The sequence below is a fragment of the Chrysochloris asiatica genome, unplaced genomic scaffold (genome assembly GCF_000296735.1).
Source record: "Chrysochloris asiatica unplaced genomic scaffold, ChrAsi1.0 scaffold00317, whole genome shotgun sequence".
Lineage (NCBI taxonomy): Eukaryota > Metazoa > Chordata > Mammalia > Afrosoricida > Chrysochloridae > Chrysochloris > Chrysochloris asiatica.
In genome coordinates, this window is record NW_006408835.1 from 2,381,116 (window position 1) to 2,407,665 (window position 26,550).

Consider the following 26,550-nt stretch of genomic DNA (forward strand, 5'->3'; position numbering starts at 1 on the left):
AGATCCATTTTGGAAGAAGTGCAGCCAGAGTGCTCTTTGGAGGCCAAGATGGCCAAACTTCGTCTCTCATACTTCGGACATATAGTCAGGAGGGATTAGTCACTGGAGAAGGATATCATGTTTGGTAAGGTGGAAGGTCAGAGAAAAAGAGGAAGACCCCCAATGAGATGGATTGACCAAGTGGCAGCATCGAAGGACTCAAGTGTGGCAACAGTAGTGAAGTTGGCCCAGGACCGAGCAGTGTTTCACTCTGCTGTGCATAGGGTCACTATAAGTCGGTACCGACTCCATGGCACCTAACAACAACAACAACAATAACAATGCATTCATAGTAGTTACTGCCTGCCACTGTTTTCAAGACCTTTAGATAAAATTAATGCAGTTGATTCTGGTGTGGTGCTGTAGGATCAGCACTGGACTACAAATCTCTAGGTGCTCCTTAAAAATCCTATACAAGGTTGCTATGAGTCGGAACCAACTCAATGACACTTAGCAACAACACAAGCAATCTTTATAAACCTCCACAAAAAAGAAATCACGATTAACTTCATTTTATGAAGCACACAGAGGATAACTAACTTGCCTAATGTCAGCCAGCTAGTCCTTAGGGAAACCTGGGATTCAAATCAGAGTGCAGTGCCAAATCAGTGTCTTTAGTTGCTATGCCATCAAAGTGAACTTCCATGCCCCAAAGGAGAAAGCCTTTGTTGTGGACGCAAGGCCACTACTCCCCTGCCTTGTTGTTGTTGTTAAGTGTCATCAAGTCAGTTCTGAGGAGCAAATGGTGTGCTTGAACACCATCCTTGCGGTTCAAAGCAACCTTGCAGTCTAGCACAGTAACCCACAGTGCCACACGCTGCCTGAGCTTCCCTTTTCTGGATGCACAGCCAATTCTTGCCTCTCTAAACTCTTTCTTGCTTTTACTAGAGTAAGTCCAAAAGTACTGCCACTAGGGGTCTATTCATACATGCACAAGTTTTTTCCAAACCATGTTTAAACATGTCTCTGTGATCAATGGATGGCTGCACATGGGTTCTCTCACTTTTCTAAGTCTCATTAGGGTGCTTTCAAAAAAAAACAAAAAAAAAAAAACCAGTCCAGTCAAAACACTGACTTCCAACAGGGTCTGCTGGGTCAATTAAATTCGTGACAGAGAGGTCAGCTCAGAAGGGTATGGCAAAGTTTATGGGACCCCCAAAGGGGTAATCTTGATAGATTTTCTCGAAGGACACAGAACAATCATGGGGGTTTACTATGAAGACATTTTAAGAAACCTAAAAACTGCTTTGGTGAGAAAAAACAGGGCAATTGTGTTGAGGAGTTTTTCCCCACAGCATATCTGCTGAGTCTTTGAGGGTATCAAGGGCTATCTGAGAATTTCATTGAAAACTCTTACCCCTTCTGTCTTGCACTTGTACCTGATCTTGTACTTGTAAACTTCTTTTTGTTCCCCAAATTCAAAGAATATTTAAAGGTACCAGGATTTGAGTCCCCAGAGGATACCCATATTGCCAGTGTAATTGACATGGTGTAAAATCCAAGAGCCCAAGATTCCTTAGGGAAGGGTTAGAGAGAAGGAAGACCCGTCTTCTGAAGCCCATGGACCACACGGAGGAGAGGTAAAGAAACAATAGCTTTACATTTTGATATTTTTGTTTAATAAAGGTTCCTATGATTTTATGAAGTGCTGGTGTAGCACTATAGGATGAGTACCAGAGTGCTGACTGCAAAGTCAGCAGTTCAAACCCATCAGTCACTGCTCAGAAACTCTATACAGGGTCGTTCTGAATCACAACTGACTCAATGGCACTTAACCAAAACAGCATGAGTTTATAGTGATATTTTTTACTTACTGTCACGTATCTGAGTTTCTAGGGAGGAACTCCCTGTCCTCTGAGCTATTGCCAGCAATAAAATCCTGCCTGAGTCTGAGAGCACAAATCACAATCCATCAATAAGGTCATTTCTTTGTGTTACAGAGTATTAGTCGGTCATTTGTTAGCTGTTTCTCAAGACAAACAGGTGTTCTAGTTGTGTGTTACAATCCACATTGTCCAATTTCCAGAAGAGGCAGAGCACATTTAAATTCATTGGCAGCTACTTGCTCAGTATTACTTAAATGCATGGTCAGAACATCACTATCAAATCGAATCTGATTATATGGAATTTCCATTTGGCAATTTAAATTGTACCTTGAACTGAAATGTTTAAAGAGTTTACTTTGTCACTAAATATTTCCCACAGGATTTCTCCCTCTCTCTCTTTTTACTGCCTGACTCCATTTGTGAGTGTGTGGAAATATGCTGAGCCAAACACATTTCTACATGTATAATTTATTGGCATTTGTTATATTCTCTGCCATGAGCCATCTTTTTCAATATCCTTTTCCAAATTGTTGTCCCATCATCACACAAATTCACTGCCTCCTAAAATTCTCATCTAACTTTCTGAGTTGCTCTCGTCAGTTTGATTTCATATAGGTAGTTGTTCAAAGGAGTCCTGGTGTGGCGCTGTGGATTAATGCACCAGACTGCAAAGCCATTTGAACTGCAAGGTTGGCTGTTCAAGATTACCAGCTGCCCCTCAGAAACACTACACCGGGGTCGTTATGGGTCAGAACTGACTCGATGGCACTTAACAACAACAACAACAATTGTTTAAAAGAACACAATATTCAAGGTAGACATTCTTATCTAATTCAGCTAAACTATTTGGTTTTGTTTTTGCCCTAAATTTTATTTATTTTGATGTTGTTGAGAACATATACCACAATGTGTAAACCACTTCAACAGGTTCTACATGTTCACTGATGTGACACTGATTATATACTTTCCTTTTCTGAGCTCTTCTTCCATAATTAACAAAACATCAACAACAGGAACTGAGTGCTGTTGAGCCAATCCCTCCTCATAGAGACCCTATAAGACGAAGTACAAGTGCTCCATAGGCTTCTGAAATGAAATCTTCACAGGAGCAGACAGCCTCATCTATAGCCCGTGGAACAACTGATAGATTTGAACCATCTACCTTGCAGTTCCACAGCCCTATGCATAACCCTCTGCACCACCAGAACTCTTGAACATAATCTTACTGCCTCCTAAATTTCCTATCTGGTATTTTTGTTGCTGTTGTCAATTTCTTCAAAGAGCATAATGCTCAAAGCTGATTTTTTTTTTTTAAGTTTTTATTGTGAATTAAGTGATAGTTTACATGGGAGAACATCATCTTTACACTCAGTGTATTGTATTTCATTTCATTGCAATGATTACAATCCCCTCCATGCATCATCATTCAACAGTATTTATTTCTATTCCCCTTCAGGTTTTTTTTATTTTTTGGATGTACACCGAAGCACTCAGGAATATGCAATCATTCAAACACCCAAAGGGCATACACTGCAAGGGCTGATATTTTTATTAGCTAAGTTAAACTATTGTTCAGTTTTCAGATGATTTCAGGGGATGTTTCTGGTTTAAGGTATAATGATTATCTCAGGGTAATAGTTTCAGGAATAGATCCATGACATAAAGTCTAGAATCCATTCAAATTTGAAATTCTGTTCTGTAGTTTCCTACTGTTGACCAGCATTCCTCTATGAATATTTGATCAAAATGTTCAGTCATGGTAGCCAGGCACCATTCAGTTCTTCTGGTTTTATGGCAAAGGAGGAAACCATTAGCTACACATTCCATACCAGCTTCCCATTCCCATCCTTCTCCCTCTGTTGTCCCAAGTGAATGTAGATGAATTAATTGCTTTGCCTGGAATAGCCACTTGCAAACTTTTAAGACCCAGGCACTACACAATGAACTAGGAGGTTGAACAGATGCACAAAACACATTACTATGCCAATTAATTGGGATGTCCCATGAAACCATGCCTCGAAAACTCCAAACCAAGAAGCCAACCGTATGAAGTGTTTGGTTGTACATAAGTAGGCTCAACAGCTGCTTTACTATTCCTTCTTTGTTTAATTTTTGTCATTGTTATAAATATATCAACCACATTCCTTTTGTCATTCAACTTTCTGCAGGTGCACACTTATTGACAAAAATGAAAATAATCAGATGTGCAAACTTACCCTTAAGTCATACAATTTCTATTGTGAATTGAGTGAAGGTTTACAGAGTAGATCATCAGTTTTACATTCAACAAATTATATACTTCAGTTCATTTTAATGATTATAATCCCATCAATATCACATTAGTTACTCCATATCCTTCCTGTGATTTTTCTTTTCATTCTTCATTTTTTTCCCTGACCCTTCTGAATGTCACCCTTAAGTAAATGCTGCCCTTTCAATCTTGGGTGGTTGAGCATGCCATGGTGTGGGTATGTCACTAGTGTTTTTGTAATCATTGAAGATGAAACGAAGGGTATAGTTTTTTAATGTAAAACTGATGATCTTGTTTGTAAACCTTCACTCAACTCACAATAAAAAGTTTTTAAAATAAAACAAGAGCTGTGAAACCAAGAGATGTATGCACACCCATGTTCATCCCAGCACTGTTTACAACAGCAAAAAGATGGAGACGCTCTAAATGTCCATTAGTGGAAGAATGGGTAGACAAAGCTTTGGTACATACATACAATGGAATATCATGCAACTTTGAAGAATAATGATGAATCTGTGAAATAGCTCATATGGATGACCCTGGAGGGCATTATGCTAAGTGAAATTAGTCAATCACCAAGGATAACTATTGTATGAGACCACTACTCTAAAAGGCTTTTAAAAAGGGTTTCATGGTAAAAGAAATATTCTTTGATGGTTACCCTCTATACTGCCTAGAAGGTAGACACATATTAACTTGGGTGATGAAGAAATCAATGCACAACAGGAGGAGGAAGACATAGGGAGGAGTGCAAGTGTTAAAAAGAATAAAGGTCAATACTGTAATATACATACCCTTCAACACAGTGATCTATGGGGTAGATACATGGACAGGTACAAGACTGAACAGATATGAAAGAGAAAGTTGGAGTATACACCGAAATATAAAAAAGTTGGACAGAGGATATTTGTACATGGGAATTTACTTTTGCTGCAACATTTCAATTAATGTGGTAGAGCATACATACAGGGGGCAAAATTATGAAAACTTCTTAACTATTAACCAAGCATCTTGAAGGAATTAGTTGCTGGACCTGGGGGGCTTAGGACCATAGTCTTAGGGGACACCATGGTCAATTGGCATAACATGGTCCACAAAGACAATGTGCTACATCTTACTTTTGTGAGTAGTGATTGGGATCTCAAAAGCTTGTGTGCAACCATCTAAGGTATAACTATTGGTCTGTCTCTGAGCTGAGAAAAGAAAAGTGATGAAAATTGAAGATGCTTGGAACCAGACAGTCCAATGGACACATGAGGATCAGTCTCCATGACCCTGAGACCATAGCTAGATGATTCCTGGCTATCACTACCAACTTTTCTGAAAGGGATCAATCAAATTAGAAGGTCCTAGATGAGTGGTAGAAATGGTTAACCAAAATCAACATTATAAATATGACTAGAAAGAGACTGCAGTGACTCAAGTCTATGGGCCTTGGTCACTCTTCAGGCCTGGAACTGAACGGACCCACATGATTCAAATTTCAGCCAAGCAGTAGATAGGTATTAGGGGGGAACACATAAAAAATAAAAAAACTATACATTCATTTAAATATCTATAAATTTTAGAGATTAGTGCCTTGTCTGATATGTCATTGCCAAATTTGTTTTCCCAATCTGTGGGTTCTTTTTTTACTCTTTTGGTGAAATCTTTTGGTTGATGCCATATATCGGAGTCCATGAGTTTGCCCCTATTTTTTCATCGATAATCTTTATAGTTCTAGTTTTTACATTTAGATCTTTAATCCACCTTGAGTTCATTATTTTATATAGTGTGACATATAGGTCTTGTTTCATTCTCCTGCAAATGGATTTCCAGTTTTGCCAGCATTGTTTGTTGAAGAGACTAGCTCTTCCCCATTTCATGTGATCTGGCCTTTTGTGAAAGATTAGCTGACATAGGTGAATGGATTTACTTCTGGGTTATCGATTCTGTTCTATTGTGCTGCATATCTTTCATTGTACCAGTACCAGACTGTTTCACTACTGTGTCTGTATAGTAGGTTTTAAGATCAGAAAGTAAGAAACTACCTACTTTGGCTTGCTTATCCAGAGACTCTTTCTTTCCATATAAAGTTAGTGACTCATATTTCTATCTTTTTAAAGAATTATGTTGGAATCTGGGTTGGGATTGAATTCTATCTATAGATCTATTTGGGTAGTGCTGACATTTTCACAATGTTAGGACTTCCAATCCATAAACATGATATATTCTGCCATTTCTGAAGGTCTTTTTTGGTTTCTTGTAGTTGCATTTTGTAGTTTTCTTTGTATAGATAGGTCTTTTGTTTCTCTGGTTGGATTTTTTCCTAAATATTTTATCTTTTGGATGAATATTGTAAATAGTACTGTTTTCCTGATTCCCTTTTCAGAGCTCTCTTTATTAATATAGAATAATCTGACTGATTTTTGTATGTTGATCTTGTACTCTGGCCACTTTGAGGAATCTTTCAATGAGATCCAATAATTTTCTTGCTGAGTCTTTGGGATTTTCTATGTGTAGTATAATATCATCTACAAATAGAGTTTTATTTCTTCTTTGCCAGTTTGGATGCCTTTAATTTCTTTTTCTGGTTTGACAGCTCTGGCTAAGATTTCTAACAAAATACTGAATACGAGTGGTGATAGAGAGCACTCATACTGGGCTCCTGTTTGCTAGGAGAAGGCTTCCAGTTTCTCTCTGTTGAGAGTAGTGTTGGCTGATGAATTTGTGTATATACCCTTGATTATGTTGAGGAATTTCCCTTCTATTTCTATTTCTATTTTGTTGAGTGTTTTTATCAGGAATGGGTGCTGAAGTTTGTCTAACAGATTTTCTGAATCAGTCAATATGATTACATGGTTATTTTCATTTATTTTATTTATGTGGTGGATGACGTTGCTTGTATTTCGAATACTGAATCATTCTTGCATACCTAATCCAACTTGGCCATGAAATTTTTTTTTTTCATGTTGTTGGAAACTATTGACTAGCATTTTGGTGCTATAGGATAAGCACTTGTCTGCAGGGTCATTAACAACCTGTGATATGCAGATGATACAACCTTGCTTGCTGTAAGTGAAGAGGACTTGAAACATTTACTGATGAAGATCAAGGAACACAGCCTTCAGTATGGATTGCATCTCAACGTCAAGAAAACAAAAATCCTAATGGATTACATCTCAACGTCAAGAAAACAAAAATCCTCACCACTGGACCAATAAACAACATTCTTATCAATGGAGAAAAGATTGAAGTTGTCAAGGACTTCATTCTTCTTGGATCAATTATCAACAGTCACGGAAGCAGCAGTCAAGAAATCAAATAACATATTGTGTTAGACAAATATGCTGCACAAGACCTTTTTAAAGTGTTGAAGAGCAAAGATGTCAGCTTGAGAACTAAGGTGTGCCTTACCCAAGCCATGGTATTTTCAATAACTTCATATGCATGTGAAAGCTGGACAGTGAATAAGGAAGATCATAGAAGAATTGATGCTTTTGAGCTATGGTGTTGGAGGAGAATATTGAAAGTGCCATGGGCTGCCAAAAGAACCATTAGATCTGTTTTGGAAGAAGTGCAGCCAGAGTGCTCCTTGGAAGCAAAGATGGCCAAACTTCGTCTCTCATACTTTGGACATATCATCAGAAGGGAATCACTGGAGAAGAATATCATGTTTGGTAAGGCAAAGGGTCAGAAAAAAAGAGGAAGACCCCCAACGAAATGGACTGGCCAAGTGGCAACATCAATGGACTCAAGTGTGGCAACAGTAGTGAGGTTGGCCCAGGATCAGGCAGTGTTTCATTCTGCTGTGCATAAGGTCGCTATGGGTCATTACTGACTCAATGGCACCTAATAACAACAACAATATTCCCTAGATGTTTGGTGGAATTCAGTGGTAAATGTGCCTGGGCCCAGACTTGTTTTAATTGGGAGATTTTTAATGACTGGATCAATTTCTTCTTTTGTTATTGGTTTATTCAAGTTTTTTACTTCAGTCTGTGGTAGTTTAGGTAGGTAGTGTGTTCCTAGAGATAAGTCCATTTCTTCTAGATTTTCAAATATGTTGGAATATAATTCTCCATAGTAATCTGTTATTATCCTATTTATTTCCATTGGTTCTGTTGTGACATCACTCAAATAATTTCTTGTTCATACTATTTGTATCTTCTTCATCTTTTATGTTCTTTTGTTAGATTTGCCAGTGTTTTCATTTGTTTGTTTGTCTTTAGTAATCCTTTCAAAGAATCAGCTTCTAGTTTTGTTGATTTCATTTATTGTTTTTTTAATTTCATTTATTTATTTATTTTCTTCTGGTGACTGTAGACTACTTTGCTGCTCTTCTTCAGATTGTTCGAGATAAATTGGGTTAAAAGTATTGATTTTTGTTCTTTCTTCTTTTTGGATGTGAGCATTTATTGCTATAAATTACCCTTTTAGCACTTCTATTCAAAGTTTCTGGTAGGCTGTGTTTTCATTCTTTTTTGATTCAAGAAATTTATATATTTCATTTTTTCTGTTGTCTAGTCACTTTTAAGCAGGGCATTTGTCAATTTCCATGTATTTGACTTTTTCCCTTGCTCTTCCTATTGAATTCTAATTTTATAGTGTTGTCCTCTGAGAAGATGCTTTGCAGTATTTTGATATTTTAAATTTTATTGAGGCTTGTTTTGTGACTTTATGTATGGTCTATTCTGAAGAATGTTCCATTAGCACTAGAAAATAATATATATGGTGTTGTTGTTGGATTGAATGCTCTATATAGGTTTATGAGGTTAAGGTGGTTAATTGTGTTGTTTAGTTCTTCTGTGTCTTTTCTTAATTTCTTTCTACTTGTTTTGCCCTTCATTGAAAATGGTGTATTAAAATCTTCTGCTATTATTCTGTTGTGGCGCTGTAGGATTAGCACTGTTATGCAAACCACAAAGTTGGAAGTTGAAACCCACCAACTGCTCTTCAGAAACCTTATACAGGGTCACTATGAGTTGGAATTGACTTGACAGAACTTAACAACAACTATTATTGTAGGGTTGTCCATCTGTGGTGGTGTTGTCATCCCACTGATCTTCTGAACTTCCATCATTAATCTTTACTGCCTCAAATCTGTTCTTGAGATGGTCTCTAAATTCAGGTGGGAGTCCTGGTGTGGCACTGTAGGATAAGCACTGGACCACAAAGTCAGTTTGAACCACAAGGCCGGCAGTTCAGGCTCACCAACCAGTTCTCAGAAACCCTATACAGGGTTGCTATGAGTTAGAACCGCCTCAGTGGTACTTAACAACAATATTCAGTCATAATTTGGATCTCATGAAATTGTTTTAATTTTCCTTAGTTTCAACCTGAGCTTGCATATGAGCCATTGATGGTCTGTTCCACAGTCAGCCTTGTTTTGCATAGTGGTATTGAGCTTCTTCATTGCTCCCACCCACAGATGTAGTCAATCTGATGCCTTTGTATTTTAGAAGTTGAGGTCCTTTTATATTGTTGGAAAAGGTATTTGCAATGAATAAGTCATTGTTCATGCAAATTTGTCTATCATGTGATCTCCAGCACCATTTCTATCATCAAGACTTTATTTCCTAACTACCAATTTTTCTTCCCTTTTTAAGGCATTGATTACTATAAGTTTCTCTCTGAGTACTGTCTTTGCTGTGTCTCATGAATTTTGGTATGTTATGCTTTCATTTTCATTAGACTTTAAGAAATTTGTGATTTGTCTTTTGATTTATTCCTTGAACCATCGGTAGCTTAATAGTATGTTGTTTAGTGTCCATAGTGTCCATGTCTGTGTATTTCTCAGGGGTTTTGTTGTTGTTGTTGTTGACTTCGAGCTTCACTCCATTGTTGATAGAGAAAATAACTTCCTCTGATTTCAATCTTAATTTTTCAAGACTTGCTTTGTGAACTAAATGGATAATGATCCTTTTTTTTCCCCCGTAGTTTTACATGTTAAAATTTATCCTATCATATAATTTCTGCCCAGAATTTATTTAGTCACATTAATAGCTCTAAACATAAGGGGTTTTTGTAGAATGCAGGTTGTGTGACTGGGCAAGATTCTCAACCCTTGTCATGAGGATGGACAATTTCCAATAATCAGAAGAAATGGTTTGAGAACAATTTGCAGAAACAAACCACCACAATGAAATGTCAAATGTCACAGTCTTTTGAAATGTTACTGATGACTAAGTGCTTTAAAATATAACCTCAGTAAAGGTCAAAGAGTCTACTCACCTCTACCCCATTCAGAAGATGCCGGAATTCAGGGCAGATGAAGGCACTGCCTGCGTAGGCAGCATCAATGTGCAGCCACACATTCTCCTGGTTACCTGGAATTCAGGAACCACTCATGAGTTCTCAAATAGTGCCCTTCTCATGTGGAGTCTGACACCTGCTCCCCACCCCCAGATCCCTAGAAGACTTAAGGCAATGAGATTGAGGAGAAGGTTGTGTTCTGTGTGCCCAGGCAATGCCTGGTACATACCAGGTGCTCAGTGATGCTTGGAAAATGACAGAAACTGAATCAGTTGTGCCCTTTGATGTTCAAAACGGATCCTCATAGCTCTGTATACTTTAAAATTCCCCTGTAACTCCATCATGCATACTTTTCCAGGCTGTATTCTAGTGACATCACCTTTTTCTGGTGTCCCTCATTCCATCTGGGACTCCCTATACCCGCACCCCATGTCCACTCCATCAACTTAGCTAACATATTCTAAAAGTTTCTTCTTATAAATATAGTTTTAGGAAGGATCAGGCACATTTCCCACTCTAGTGTACCATAGTCCTCCACCATCCCTACTCTTAAAAGGACTAACCCTTGAGTTTTTACCATCTTGAATTCTGTGTTCTTTTCACGCCTGTGGCTCTTATTTTCCAACCGTACTGTAATAGCTTTGAGGGCAGGGACCGAGTCTTACTTTAAGTGTGATGCCTCAATTCAGACCTAACTGTGACTCAGCTCCCACCTCCCATACTGAGAATCATGAAGATGGTGCATGACCAGACAATATTTTGTTCTAATGTGCATTGGGTTATTATGAGTTAAAGCTTGTACAACATCAATTAACAACTATCCACTATCTTGGGAGGAGGGACTATTTGGTCATTTAGCACTACAACACACCAGTGTAACTGTGTCTTCACCAGGACTTACATCAGAAAAAGGATCTGACTCTTAACATCCAGGATGGAGCCAAACACAAGATCTGCACCTCATGGCTTGGTCCCTGCTGCCATTTCAGGATGCATCAGAGACCTAGGAGGGTCAGGAGGTGGAAAAGACTAAGGGACCTTATCAAAGAAGGGGAAAAGAACACCAGGGACATCCAAACTTACAGATGCCACCAAAAGTGGCTCCACAGGGTGTACCTTGTTCCAGCAGAAGTGAAGGAACACTTGAGCCCACTTCTGGAACTCTATCTTGTATATAATCTGCCAACGGTGAAACCAAGGGGCACTGAAGGTGCCACAGATGATGTGCAGCTGCTAAATGACCATTGAGACCTACCCAGCAATTCCCAACTTGCTGATCAGATCCCACAAAGATTACAACCTGGAAAACACTATGGAGGAGTTCTACTCTGTCACATGCAGTTGCAATGAGTTGTAACTGACCCAACAACACCCAACAACAGCAATGGCAAAGCTACTGCTAGTCCCTAAGGAATAATACAGGTATAGAGAGGAAGCAGGTAAAACTGGTGACCCAGGGGGAATGGCGGTGCTCCCAAATGAGATACACTCAGTTTGGAGTACAAAAAGCCATCTCAAGAGACAGCATTTTAAATGTATTCAAGAAGGAAGGGGTGATCTCCATTACCCTCCCAGCCTTGGTCTCCTCAGGACAAAGCCTCCCTGTCCAGCTTGGTCCTGCTTCCCCTTCTAAGTGGACTAAGCTTCTCTTGTTGGCCATGTGTAGCCATCCTTGGCATTCTCACTCCATTCTTAGACCTAACTGATTGCAGTAATCTGCTTTTTTTATATCTCATCCTCTTCTAAAAAAAAGTCAGTCAAGCAATTAATTGATCTAAGTGACAAATTTAAAGTCTTTTTGGCAAAACATATTAAAGAGCACAAAACAGAAAAAATCTTTCTTAAAGTAGCAATGTGCGGAAAACCATCTCCTGTCAGATGATTGTGGGTGGAAACACTTCTGAATCCTTTTAATGGTTTATTACAGACTAAAGACTACGGTCTTTAGGATCTCAGAACAGTTGTGTTAAAATTGGAAGACTACTACATATTTAGAAACAGTCACATAAATGGTATCAGATAAGGGAATGTTGGCTAAAAGGCTCTCACTTAACTCTTAAGGCTCTTTCAATGGCTACTTAGATGGTTGTCAATGATAACTAAATGCAACTGTCAAAATTAACTTCAGTTACAGATTTTGGCAGTGAATGAAAGGTTTTTGGCATTTGCCATGCAGGCTTCTTCAGCATAACTCCAAAATAGCCTCTGTATTTGGCACCAAACACATTACAAATTAATCTCTATCCACAGTCTCCAGCCTCAGGAAGCAAAGGAGGGACCAGGACAGCAGAAGACCCTGAGCCCAAGAAGATGCACAATGGCTGTCACCTTCCTGATCTTTCTGGTGGGCAGCTAGAGCTGACTCGGGGAAGCAGGGGCCAAATGGACTCTGTCCTGCAGAAAACTTAAGCACTTTAGTTAAACACAAGAGTATGGGGAATTGCATCAGCTGAATGCCAGCCAGGACATTTAGTCCTTAGCCTGACATCGGAGTCAGGGAGGACTTGAAGCTGTCTGGCAGAGGTGATAGGAATTTGCAGCGAATGAGGCCAACACCATAGCCAGTAACCCATGGATAACTCTGTACCTTCCTGCAGACCTGGCCCCTGCACCATGTTCAGCCAGTTTTTCTTACAAACATCTGTCACAGGCCATAGATGCTAAAGTGAAAGCATGTGTGAACTGGTAAACACGCCTACACTTGCTCTGGAAAGCAAATCACGTATCTTAGATGCTGGTTATAGTGTCACCTGGGACACAAGCAATATACCACCTTTTGCATAGTACATTTTTTCAGGCATTAACTTTATCCTCTGAATAGTCCTTGGAGGGCAAGGTGATTACTTTACAATTACAACGGTTGTTTTTCCCTTCATTTTATACTGAGGGAAAATGAAACTCTAAGACTTTAAAGCATACAGCTTTAAGTGGTGAGTCTGGGCCTGGCCATAGCTTTCCTGTCACTAGTGCCTGCCCAGCTCATACCGTCATGCTCTTGGCTCTGGGAATTGAAGGCCATGGCCCAGCAGAAAAGGGAGCTCTCCTCTGCGTCTGGAGAACTGGTGATTGCTTGGTTAGGAGAGATGAGAACATGCTCAGCATTTGGATCAACAGTTGAGCGCTCTATGTAGACTCTACACAGGGTCATAGACACAGGCCTAAGAGCCAGGTGGCTTTCACTTAACATCAGGGTCTTTCCAGTGGAAAGCTGGAAGCAGGTATGCCAGAAAACCCCACTCTGTCCTCACTCATCAGAAATGTCCAAGAAGCCCTATTCTAGGAGCTACAGAGAGGGAGGGGGGATTTCATGATCCCAGGTGCCTTCCTTCATAAGTGTTTTCATCCACAGAAATTCTCCCAAGACCTCGTGAGTCTCCAGAGCCACTTGTAAAAGACAAAATTTTAGTAATGCAATAAAAGTAGTTTTTTTGTGGTTTTACCTTCTGAAACCCCAGAAAAATTCTAGTTTCTTTGAGAAAACCTAAACATCTTTTCTGTGGGAGATGGTCTTTTGGGAAAAAAAAAGTTATGTTGATTTGTTTAATTACCTTACGTAATTCTGAAAAAGGCTAAAAACAATAGACCAGGAGACTAAATCCAAGAATAAATCATTCCTGTATCATGTATTAAGGACCTCTGGTAGCATAATGGTTACAAATCGGGCTGTTAATATCACGGTCAGCAGTTCGAAACTACCAGCTGTTCCACGGGAGAAAGATGAGGCTTTCTGCTCCAGTAAAGATTTACAACCTCAGAAACCCTGTACAGGGTCGCTATGAGTCGGAACTGACTCCACGGCACATAACAACAACAACAAAAATATCATGTATTAAGGAACTCTGGTAGCGTAGTGGTTATGAGTCTGGCTGCTAACCTCAAGGTCAGCAGTTCGAAACTACCAGTTGTTCCACAGGCGGAAGATAAGACTTTCCGCTCCTGTAAAGATTTATAGCCTCGGAAACCCTATGCAAGGTCGCTATGAGTCAGAACCGACTCCACGGCACACCACCACCATCACCATCACCATATCATGTATTGGAGTCCTAGTATGGCTCTGTGGGTTAATGCACTGGACTGCAAAGTTTGTTTGAACTGCAAGGTTGATGGTTCAAACCCACCGGCTGCTCCTTGGAAACTCTACACAGGGTCATTACGGGTCGGAGCTGACTTGATAACACTTAATGACAACAATGTTTCATGTATATGAGGGTACTCAATGTACAGTTTTGAAAAGTTTGTTATTTTTGGTACAACAAAAATATCCCCTTGTAATTTCATAGCACTTTAAAATTGCTGGCAAAGTTGTCTTAGGAATGGAGTGTTGCTGTAACTAAGCTCAGAAGTCACTGGGTAGTATAAATGGTTAGTATGCTTAGCTGCTAACCAAACAGTTGGAAATTTGAATCCTTCTTGAGGCGCTTCAGTAAAAAGGCCCACTTATATAATTCTGAAGCATCAATCAAAGAAAATCCTATAAAACATATGGTCACCATTAGAAAGAGTGGATTTGATGGCAACTGAAAATGAAAAAAAAACAAACAGAAAAACTCAGCTCCTGTCCAATTTGTCTAAATTCCTAGTTTGTAGAACTCAAACTAAAGAGGTTTCTGTTATTGCAAAAAACAAAAAACAACACACACACACACACACACAAAACGAGTTTGGCATACTATCTATCACGATATTAATTTAATGAAAAGGAGGAAGAAAGCCTAAAGAGGAAGATCTAAATTCCCCACGTGAGAGAATTTTTCAAAAGACAATTTAATAGGATACTTACAGATAGGACCCACTTCTAATAGATTATCAAATGAGCAGCAAGACGTGGTTCCCAGTGTCGCAACCACCTGGTAAATAAAAAGTAGACACCGTTTTATTCCCCATGCATTGCCATACCTCTACCCACACCACCACTGCAAAGGGTCTAGCTCAGTCGTGAACGTGATGATCAAAGAGTATCTTCTAACTGCAAATGTAAGTCTAGGGATGCACATTTAACCTCTGAATAAAGAGTACCATAACAGGCTAAGAAAAACAGATTTTCAGACAGAAAATTCATCTCTGAGGTAACAAACATGTTATTTGTAAGAGATTTCCCACCATGTCTTAGAACAGAAATGAAGCACTTACCCATATCACCTACATCAGTTGTTCCTGTCTATTTTATTAACATATTAATACATATTAATAGATATGTATATTAATTATATGTATAATTATACATATAATTACACATAAAATATTGCACATATAATCAATTATATGTATAATAGATATGTATATTAATTATATATAATAATTAATAGGTATGTATTAATAGATATGTATATTAATACATGTTAACAGATATGTATATCTATTGAGAAGTCTTAGTGTGGTGCTGTAGGATAATCACTGGACCATCAGGCATTTTGAACAAGGTCGGTAGTTCAAACCCACCAGCAGCTCTTCAGAAGCCCTATATGGGGTTACCATGAGCCAGAACCAACTCGATAATACTTAACAACAACAACACATATACTGAATGTAAGAATGGATCTTTTACTCTAGGATGGAAAGTCTGGGTACTTTTACTTAGGTTGGGGGTGTGTGTACACAGAGCAGGGAGCAAGCACACAAGAAATCACAAATCGTCCAGCAATTTCTCAAACATTTTTGAAATGTGTCTTTAGAAACAGCATTTGAGGTCTTTATACAGGTTCATCCTGAGCATAATTAAGTGTTCCGGAACACTCATTTTTCTCAGTGTTGTCCGTAGCTTGTCATAATGAAAGGCTTTGAATAGTCAATAAAGCACAGGTAAACAACTTCAATCTTTTCTCCGTTTATACGGATGTTGTTTATTGGTCCAGGGGTGAGGATTTTTGTTATCTTTACATTGAGGTGTAAACCATACCAAAGGCTGTAGCCTTTGATCTTCATGAGTAAACATTTAAATCCTCTTTATTTTTATCAAGCAAGGTTGCATCATGGACATATAACAAGTTGTTAATGAGTCTTCCTCCAATTTTCTTAATATAATGCAGCTTCTCATATTATGTGCTCAGCATACAGATTGAATAAATATGGTGGAAAAAAAAAACAACTCTGGCACACACCTTTCTGAATTTTAAACCATTCTGTGTTCATTTGTTCTGTTTGAACAACTGCTTCATGGTCTATGTACAGGTTCCTTGTAAGCACAATTAAGTGTGCCTCTTGGTCTGTGTACAGGTTCATCATGAGCATAATTAAGTGTTCTGTAACACTTATTTTCCTCAGTGATGTCCATAGCTTGTCACAATTCACATAATGGAAGGCTTTGAATAGTCAATAAAGCACAGGTAAACATCTTTCTGGTATTCTCTGATTTCAGCCAAGATTCATCTGACATCAGCAATGATACCTCTCATTCCACATCCTCTTCTGAATCTGGCTTCAACTTCTGGAAGTTCTCTGTCAATGTATGGTTACTGTTGTTTTTGTATTATCTTTAGCAAAATTTTACTTGCATGCAATATGGATATTATCTGATGATTCCCTTAGGTCACCTCTCTTTGGAATGGACACAAATATGGAGCTCTTTTAGTCAGCTAGCTAGGTAGCTGTCTTCCAAATTTCTTGGCATAGAAGAGTGTGTGCTTTAATGTTTAAATTCTAGTTCCAGATAAATAGAAATTAAAGGAGTTTGTGAAAATCAGACAAACCTTACAAGAAATGCAAAAGAGAATCCTTCTGAGAGACCCAAGAGCAGCACATAACAACCTGAGAGTAAGACATCAAGAATATAAAAGGATTCAGTGCACCCATCAAGAGACAGAGAGTAGCAGAATAGATAAGAAAGCTTGACCCATCACTATTACATCTTAGATAGAAAGACAAAAGCAGGCTAAAAATCAAAGGTTGGAAAAAAAAGTATATCAAGCAAATGGCAATAGTAATTTCTGATAAAACAGACTTTAAGGCAAAAACCAACCAAAGAGACTAGGAAGGACATTATATAATGATTAAAAGGCCAATGCAACCAAGAGGACATAGTTACAATAAATATCTATACACTTACACTCACTAAGTTGGGAAGAGATAGGTGCTTTTACAACTGGTGTTCATATAACTGGATGGCCATTCAGTATAACTGGATGGTGTGACCCATACCTCATACCGATCCATCTCAAACTCAAGATGGATGAAAGATCTAAATGTGAACTCTAAAACTATAAAGATGATCAAAGACAAACTAGGAGCAACCTGAGCTGTCCTAATACATGGCATAGAAAGAGGCTTCAATAAGTTTGTGTACAAATGGCATTTTCCCACAAACTTTTTGAAACACTCTTATAACTACACTATCAAACATGGCTGAAAAATACACAAACAGTAGATGACTAAAAATTAGACACCTAAAGATTTTACTGAAGAGTTAAAAGAGAGCCCACAGACTAGGAAACATTTTTTGACAATGATTTGTCAGATAAGTTATAGACAACATCAACACCTCAATAACAAAAAGACAAATGATCCAATCAAAAAATAGGTGGAGGACATGAACAGACACTTTACTGAAGAAGACATTCACGTGGCCAAAAAACACGTGAAGAAATGTTTGTGATCATTAGCCATTGTTGTTGTGGTGTTGTGAAGTGCCGTTGAGTCAGTTCCAACTCATAGGGCTTCTGAGAGCAGCTAGTAAGCTTGAACTGCTGACCTTCTAATCCAAACTGACCTTGTAGTCCAGCTCATTAACCCACAGCACAAATCAAAACAACAATAAGGTATCATCACATTAAAAGCAAAGTTTTTTAAAAAGAAACAATGCTGGCAAGTTTATGGAGAGGCTGGAATCTTCATACACTTCTGGTGGGTCTATAAAATGGTTCAACCATTGTGGAAAATGGTATGGTATGTCTTTAAAACGTTAAAAGTAGAATGATCATATGATCCAGTAATTGCTCTTGTTGTGCTGTTATTGTTAAATGGCTGTTGGGTCTGAACAGCTGACCTTGTGGTTAGCAGTCCAGTGCTTATTCTACAGTAGCACACCAGGACTCCCTCTACTTAGTACACACTCTAGAGAAATAAGAGCCACAGAACAAGTAGACCTATGCACACCCATATTCATCAGAGCACTAACCACAACAATGACCAGACAGAAACAGCTTACGTGCCTATCAATAGATGGATGGATCAACTGATTATAGCATATACTCACACTAGAGTACTTTGCAATGTTAACGAATAATGAATCAGCCAAATATCTCATAACGTGGATGAACATGGACTAGATTTTGCTGAGTGATATTAGTCAATCACAAAAGGACACATATTGTACGAGACCACAACTGTAAAAAGTCAAGAAAAGGTTTACACACACACATACACAAAAACATTCTTTGAAGCTTACCAGATATGGGAGGGGAAAGGAGGATAAATCACTAATTGTTGTTGTTGTTATGTGCCATGGAGTCGGTTCTGACTCATAGCGACCCTGTACAGGGTTTCCGAGGCTGTAAATCTTTACAGGAGCAGAGAGCCTCATCTTTCTCCCGCAGAACAGCTGGTAGTTTCGAACTGCTGACCTTGAGGTTCGCAGCCCAATTCGTAACCACTACGCTACCAGAGCTCCTTAAATCACTAATTAGAGGGTCCTTATTGTTGTTAAGTGCCATTTAGTCGGTGCCAACTCATAGCAACCCTGTGTAGGGTTTTCGAGGAGTGACTGGTGAGCTTGAACCACTGACCTTGTGGTTCAAACCAACCTTGCAGTCTAGCACATTAACCCGCAGTACCACACCACATATTGATTTGGATGTAGTGAAAGGCAATAAACACTAAGGGGAAGATCAAGGCAAAGGAAGACAATGGGAGTTAAGAATTTAAGGCAATAGAGGTAAATACTATTACTATTCCATACCATTGTTACAATCAGACAATATTAGCAATAACAGTCTTGAGTTGTTGTTGTTAAATGCCGTCGAGTCAATTCTGACCCATAGCGACCCTGTATAGGGTTTCCAAGGAGCGGCTGGTGAGCTGGAACCACCGCCCTTGCAGTTCAAACAACTTTACAGTCTGACGCATTAGCCCACAGCACTACAAAGTAAACAGGAGTGGGAATAGGTTTAACAGAGGACATTTCTATATACATATTTATATGTGCTACAAATAAACCCATGAATATAGTAGACACAGGGGACAAAGTTATGACAACTTCTTAGCCATAACTGAACACCTTGCAGTGCTGAAGGACTCCGGACCAGTCTCAGGGCATATCAAGGTCAACTGGCATAATTTAGTCCCAAAAGACAATGTTCTACATCCTCCTTTGGTGAGTAGTGACTGAGGTCTCAAACACGTGTGAACTGCCACCTAAGGTACAACTCATGGTCTCTCCCCATTCTAAGCAACATATAGTGAAGCCTATCCACGATGCATTGTAATAGTTATGGTTCTCAGTCAAGTTGAGTAAGCCAGGATTCCCAGTTAAGATGCGCTTATTCCCATGGTGATGAAACAACACAGGCATAGTTAACTATGATGAGTGGTCATGAGCAGCCGATCAATTGAAAGGATGTTTCCTTTGGGGTGTGGCCTGCTCCCAAAATAATGAACATATAGGAAAGGCTCTCTCTCTCTCATCCTCTGGGGACCTGGGACTCCATAGTTTTAAGCCATTTCCTTGATAATAAACTTCTCTGATGTGGCACTGTGGGATAATATGCTGAACTGCAAAGCCAGCTTGAACTGAAAGGTTGGCAGTTCAAGCTCACAAGTCACTCCTCAGAAACAACGTATACATATGTTGTGAAGTGCCGTCAAGTCGGTTCTGACTCACAGTGACCCTGTATAGGGTTTCTGAGGATCAGCTGATGGATTTGAACTGCCAACCTTGTGGTTCATAGTCCAGTGCTGATCCTATAGCTCCATACCAGGAGTTTATATATATATATATACATATATGGAGTTGTGGTGTGGTGCTGTGGGTTAATGCGCTGGACTGCAATGTTGGTTTGTATCACAAGGTTGGTGGCTCAAGCTCACTAGCTGCTCCTTGGAAACTCTATATAGGGTTGCTATGAGTCAGAATCGACGTGACAGCACTTAACAACATATACATACATCCATGTGTGTGTGTTTCACTGGTTTTGTTTCTGTAGAAAACCCAGCCCAGGACATGTTTTACGGAGAGAGGGGAGTTCTAGAGAAAAGAATCACAAAGAGGAGTTTTCTAAATTGGTATTCAAGTGTGACTAATTTAAAAGGCTTTGGTATAGGGTGCAGGCATGTTGTTGTTGTTGTTGTTGTCACGTGCCGTGGAGTCGGTTCCAACTCATAGCGACCCTGTACAGGGTTTCCGAGGCTGTAAATCTTTACGGGAGCAGAAAGCTTCACCTTTCTCCCACGGAACAGTTGATAGTTTCGAACTGCTGACCCGATTCGTAACCACTACGCTACCAGGGTTCCTTTGTATAGGGTGCAGGCATAGCTGACCAATATTTCATAGGCATCCATCTTGGGCTGATTGTGAGTTTGGTCCTGTGAGAAACAGTGTTGATTCCCCAGACACTGCCTCGGCCTCTCTTGGGAATTAGCAAATCAGTATAAACCCCTGACTAGGACCTTACCCAGATGGGACTCTGGAGGGAGAACTGGGGCGGACCACCTTATCCCATATAAGGTCACCACTGATTTATTATGTGGTGCTTACAGGTAAATACTCAAGAAATCTGATCTGTACTCGTTTTTGTGGTGGTGGCTATGTACCGTGGAGTTGGTTCTGACTCATAGCGACCCTGCACAGAGTTTCCGAGGCTGTAAATCTTTACGGGAGCAGAACACCTCATTCCCGCAGAGCCGCTGGTAGTTTCGAACTGCTGACCTTGTGATTCTCAGCCCGATTCGTAACCACTATGCTACCAGAGCTCCTTTTACTCCTGTGTACTCTCATTTTAGCTAAAAAATATACAGATCTATAAACAATGTACCCAAAGTCAGTTTGAATCACAAGGCCAATGGTTCAAACTTACCAGCAACTCCTTGGAAACCCTATACAGGGTCACTATGAGTGAAAACCAACTGGTAGCACTTAACAACACCACCAATAAAGTGAGTAATAACACCAGGGAGGTCCACACTTCTTAAAACAATAAGCCATACATGATAAAAAGGGCAACATTCACCAAGGGGTCAAGTTGAGATGGATGTAAAGGATCTGAAAGGACAAACAGAAACGTGGTCAACACAGAGAGGATTGTGGGAAGAGTGTTGTCACATTGCAATCATTGTGGGGATTGCAACAATGCAACAAAATAAATTGTTGAAATTCAATTTACTCTGTAAACTGACTGCAAATCACATTGGAAGTTAAAAATAGAAAACGAAATTTAATTCCATTTCTTCAACCTTTATTGAGTCCCCACTGAGATCTCAGCAGCACCATATTCCTGAGAATGTACATGAAGAGGCCAGAAAGACTTAGAACTCCATTCAAGGACTTCGGATGCTGGTTCACCCATAACAGCCTGCATTTGAGGTACACATCAAATTCACATTTCAAAGCTTCAAAATGCTGCTGCCAAGGTAGTCTTGTGTCTACCCTCTGGATGGATCCACTTGGAAGGCCTACTCGGCCTAAGAAAGGTACTTGGGACCGCTTCTTGCTCAGAGATGTTTCACCTCCAGTCACAACAAAATGGCCCCAAAGCTGGTCCTAGTGGGAAGCACCTTATCACAGAGGCTTGCTGAACGGGAACTCAGTCCTCAAGTGACAACTTTCAACACGGCAAGGGCAAAAATTAAAGCCATGCACTTTTGGTAATTTAGTTTTGGCTCACAGCAACCCTATGCACAACCGACAAAAAACACAGCCCGGTCCTATGCCCTCCTCATAAGTGTTGCTTATGTTTGAGCCCACTGTTACAGCCACTGTGTGGTTCCATCTCATTGGGGTCTTCTTCATCTTCACTGATCCAAAAATGATGTCCTTCTCCAGGAACTGGTCCTTGCGGACAACATATTCAGAGTAAAAGATACACAGTTCGCGCTTCTAAAGGGCACTCTAATGTTCTTCTTCCAAGACAGATTTGTTTGTTCATTTGGCTGGCTGGCTGTGGTACTTTCAATATTCTTTTCCAACCATAATTCAAATGCATCAATTCTTTTATGATCTTCCTCATTCACTGTCCAACTTTCGCATGCATGTCATGTGATTGATTAGAAATACCATGGCTTGGTTCAAGCACACATTAGTCCTCAAAGTGACATCTTTACTCTTTAACACTTCCAAGTGGTCTTTTGCAGCAGATTGACCTAATGTAAAAGGCTGTTAGATTTCTGGACTGCTATCCCTGAGTAAGGAGCTCTGGTAGCGTAGTGGTTATGAATCGGGCTGTGAACCATAAGGTCAGCAGTTCGAAACTACCAGCTGCTCCGCGGGAGAAAGATGAGGCTTTCTACTCCCATAAGGATTTACACCCTCGGAAACCCTGTACAGGGTCGCTATGGGTCGGAACCGACTCGAAGGCACTTAACAACAACAACAAATCCCTGAGTACTGATTGTGGATCCAAGCAAAATGAAGTCTTTGACAACGTCAATCTTTTCTCCATTTATTGATCAAGTTGTGAGGATTTTTGTTTTATTTACATTGAAGTAAAATCCATACTGAAGGCTAGATAGTCTTTGATCTTAGTCAGAAAGTCTTGGCTTCCAAAAAGCAAGGTTGTATTAACTGCATATCACACATTGTTAATGAGTCTTGCTCCAATCCTGAGGCCATGGTCTTCTTCATACAATCTAACTTCTCATTTTTATTTGTTTAACAAACAGATTTAATAAGTATGGTGAAAAGATACAACCCTGTTGTATACGTTTCCTGCTTCTAAACCATTCACTAGCCCTTTGTTTTGTTCCAACAACTGACCTTGTTCTCCCTCCAGGTTCTTCGTGGAATAGTCATTAGTTTTAATGTTATCCGCAGTTTGCTATTATCAACAGAGTTGATATGTGTAGCCAAAAAGCACGAGTAAACATCCTTCTGGTATTTTCTGCCTTCAGCCAAGATCCATTTGACACCAGCAATATTATCCCTAGTTCTACGTCCTCCTCTTCTGAATCTGACTAGAATTCTGGCACCTCCCTGTCAATGCACTGCTGTAACCAATTTTACTTGCATGTGATATTAATAATATTATTCAATGATTTCCATAATCCATTGGGTCACCTTTCTTTGTAATGGACACAAACATGGATCTTTTCCAATACGTTGGTCGGGTTTTCCAAATTTCTTGGTATAGACAAATGAGCGCCTCCAGTACTGCATCAGTGGCTGAAATATTTCAAATTTGTATTCCATCAATTCCTGGAGCCTTGTTTTTTGCCAGTGCCTTCATTACAGCTTGAATTTCCTCCTTCAATACCACTCATTCTGCATCATACCTCTTTCAATGGCTGAACATCAACCAATTCTTTCTGGTGCAGAGATTCTGCGTGTTCCTTCCATTTTCTTTTGAAGCTTTCTGCATCATTCACTATTTTGCCCATATCATCCTTCAATGTCGTAAGCCAAGGCTTGAAGTTCAACTTCAGAAATGCTAAACGTTTTCTTTTTCTGTGGTTTTCTAACTCCAGGTCCCAGCACATTCCATCAGATCTTACTTGGCCTTCCTGAGCTGCCCTTTGAAAATTTCAGTTCAGCTTCTTCATTTCTTTCAGTTGCTTTTGTTTCTCTGTGTTCAAGAACAAGTTTCAGAGTCCCTTCTGACATCCATTTTGGGCTTTTCTTTCTTTCCTGTTTTTTAAATTACCTTTTGCTTTCTTCATGGAGATGTCCTTGATGGGATCCCACAACTCCTATAATCTTTGGTCATTGTTGTTGTTGCTGTTGTTAAGTACCGTAGAGTCAGTTCTGACTCATAGTGACCCTGCACAGGGTTTCCAAGGCTGCAAATCTTTACAGGAGCAGAAAGCCTCATCTTTCTCCCACGGAACAGCTGATAGTTTCGAACTGCCAACCTTGAGGTTAGCAGCCCAATTCGTAACCACTATGCTACCAGAGCTCCTTAGTCTTTGGTCATTAGTGTTTAATATATCAAATGCATTGTTGAGATGGTCTCTAAAATTCAGGTGTGATACAATCAGGGTCAAATTTTGGCTCTCATGGAATTGTTTTTATTTTCTTCAGATTCAGTCTCAACTTGCATATGAACAACTGATGGTCTGTTCCACAGTTGACCTGTGTCCTTGTTTTGGCTGATAGAGCGTCTTCATCTTCTCTTCCCGCAAATGTAGTCAATTTTATTGCTGTGTATTCCATACGTATATTCTTTTTTATGTTGTTGAAAAAAAGGTATTTGCAAGATTAAGTCACAGGTCTTGCAAAATTCTATTAATCTTTCAAAATTCTATCATGTGATAGCATTGTTTCTATCCCCAAGGCCCTATTTTCCAACTACTGATCCTTCCTCTTTATTGCCAACCTTTGCATTCCAATCACCAGTAATTACCAATACATTCTGGTTGCAAGCTTAATCAATGTCAGACTGAAGAAGTTGGTAGAATTCTGCAATTTCATCATCATTAGCTTTAGTGGTTTGTGCATAAATTTGAATAATATTGGCATTAACTGGTCTTCTTTATAAGCGTGTGGATATTATCCCATCACAGGCAACATTATACTTCAAGACAGAACTTGAGATGCTGCTTTTGACAATGAATGTGATGTCATTCCTCTTCTGTTTCTCATTCCTGGCATAGTAAACCATATGATTGTCTCATTTAAAAGTCCAAAACTAGTCCATTTCCATTCACTAATGCCTGGTCTATCAATCTTTATGCTTCCATTTTCATTTTTGACAGCTTCCTATTTTCCTAGATTCATACGTCATACATTTCACATTCCGATAATCAGTGGATGCTTGCAGTTGTTTCTTCTTATTTTGAAGTGTGCCACATCAGCAAATGAAGGTCCCGAAAGTCTTTGCTTCATTCATGTCATTAAGGTCAAGTCTCCTTTGAAGAGACAACTCTTAGTCGTATTTTGAGTGCCCTCCAAGCTGAGGGGGTCATCTTGTAGCATGCTGTCTGGCACTGTTCTGTTGCTATTCATAAACTTTTCAGTGGCTAGTCATTCAGAAGTGCTTTGCCTCTCCTTCTTCCTAATCTGTTTTAGTCCAAAAGCTCCACTGATACCTGTTCACCATGGGTGACCCGACCGTTGGCATCACTTCCAGCATCATAGCAAAACCTAAGTCGTCACAGTACAACAAATAGACATGAGGCAGTTACCAAGGATTCTTGCTGCTATTGTGTGCCATCAAGTCGGTTTTGACTCATAGTGACCCTGTGTAGGGTTTCTGAGGCTACAAATCATGAGGAAACAGAAAGTCTCATCTTTCTCCTCAGGAGCGGCTGGCCGGTTTGAACTGCTGACCTTGTGTTTATTGTTGCTGTTGTTGTTATGTGCTATTAAATCAGTTCTGATTCATAGTCTCTGGATGGGGTTTCTGATGTTGTAAATCTTTATGGAAGCAGAAAACCTTATCTTTCTCTCAGGGAATAGCTGGTGGACTCAAACCACAGACTTCATGGTTCTCAGTCCAGTGCTTATCGTACAGAGCCACCATACTCCCAGTGTTTACCTTGCTGTTGTTAAATGTCACTGAGTTGGTTCTGACTTATAGCAACCCTATACAGGGTTTCCGAGGAGCAGCGTGTGGGCTTGAACTGCCAACCTTGTAGTTCACAGTCCAGTGCGGATCCTACAACGCCACGCCATGAGATCAGGGCTTATTTTAGTACTGTTTATTCCTTGAGATGAGATTTTGGTTGATGTAAACTCTTATTCTTAGTCATCTTTTTTATTGTATGTGTAATTACTGATTTCTTTTTATATTGAGAACATAAAGCATTTACATCCAACAATCAAATCCTGCCTTTTTCTCATAGTGGCACTGGTGGTGGTGGTATGCCGTGGAGTCGGTTCCGACTCATAGCAACCCTGTACAGGGTTTCTGAGGCTGTAATCTTGACGGGAGCAGAAAGCCTCATCTTTCTCCAGTGGAACTGCAGGTAGTTACAAACTGCTGACCTTGAGGTTAGCAGCCTGACTCGTAACCCCTATGCTACCAGAGAGTTGATAATTATAATAGATGACATTTTTGAGTGCTTCTTCTGTGTAATACCTAGTACTGAGAGCGTACATTATATTTATCATTGGATATCATT

The 26,550-nt window shown here is 39.6% G+C and overlaps 1 protein-coding gene across 5 annotated transcripts in view; it reads right to left on the reverse strand.

The window, feature by feature from the left end:
* Positions 1–26,550, reverse strand: part of DDC (dopa decarboxylase (aromatic L-amino acid decarboxylase)) — a 112,732-nt gene that overhangs the window by 41,883 nt on the left and 44,299 nt on the right. For all 5 annotated transcript variants that reach the window (XM_006875284.1, XM_006875282.1, XM_006875285.1 and 2 more), the window contains 2 exons: positions 15,131–15,197; positions 10,330–10,424 (listed from right to left, as the gene is read on the reverse strand). In XM_006875284.1, the coding sequence (XP_006875346.1) occupies positions 10,330–10,424; positions 15,131–15,197 (162 nt within the window). The remainder of the gene's footprint in view (positions 1–10,329; positions 10,425–15,130; positions 15,198–26,550) is intronic.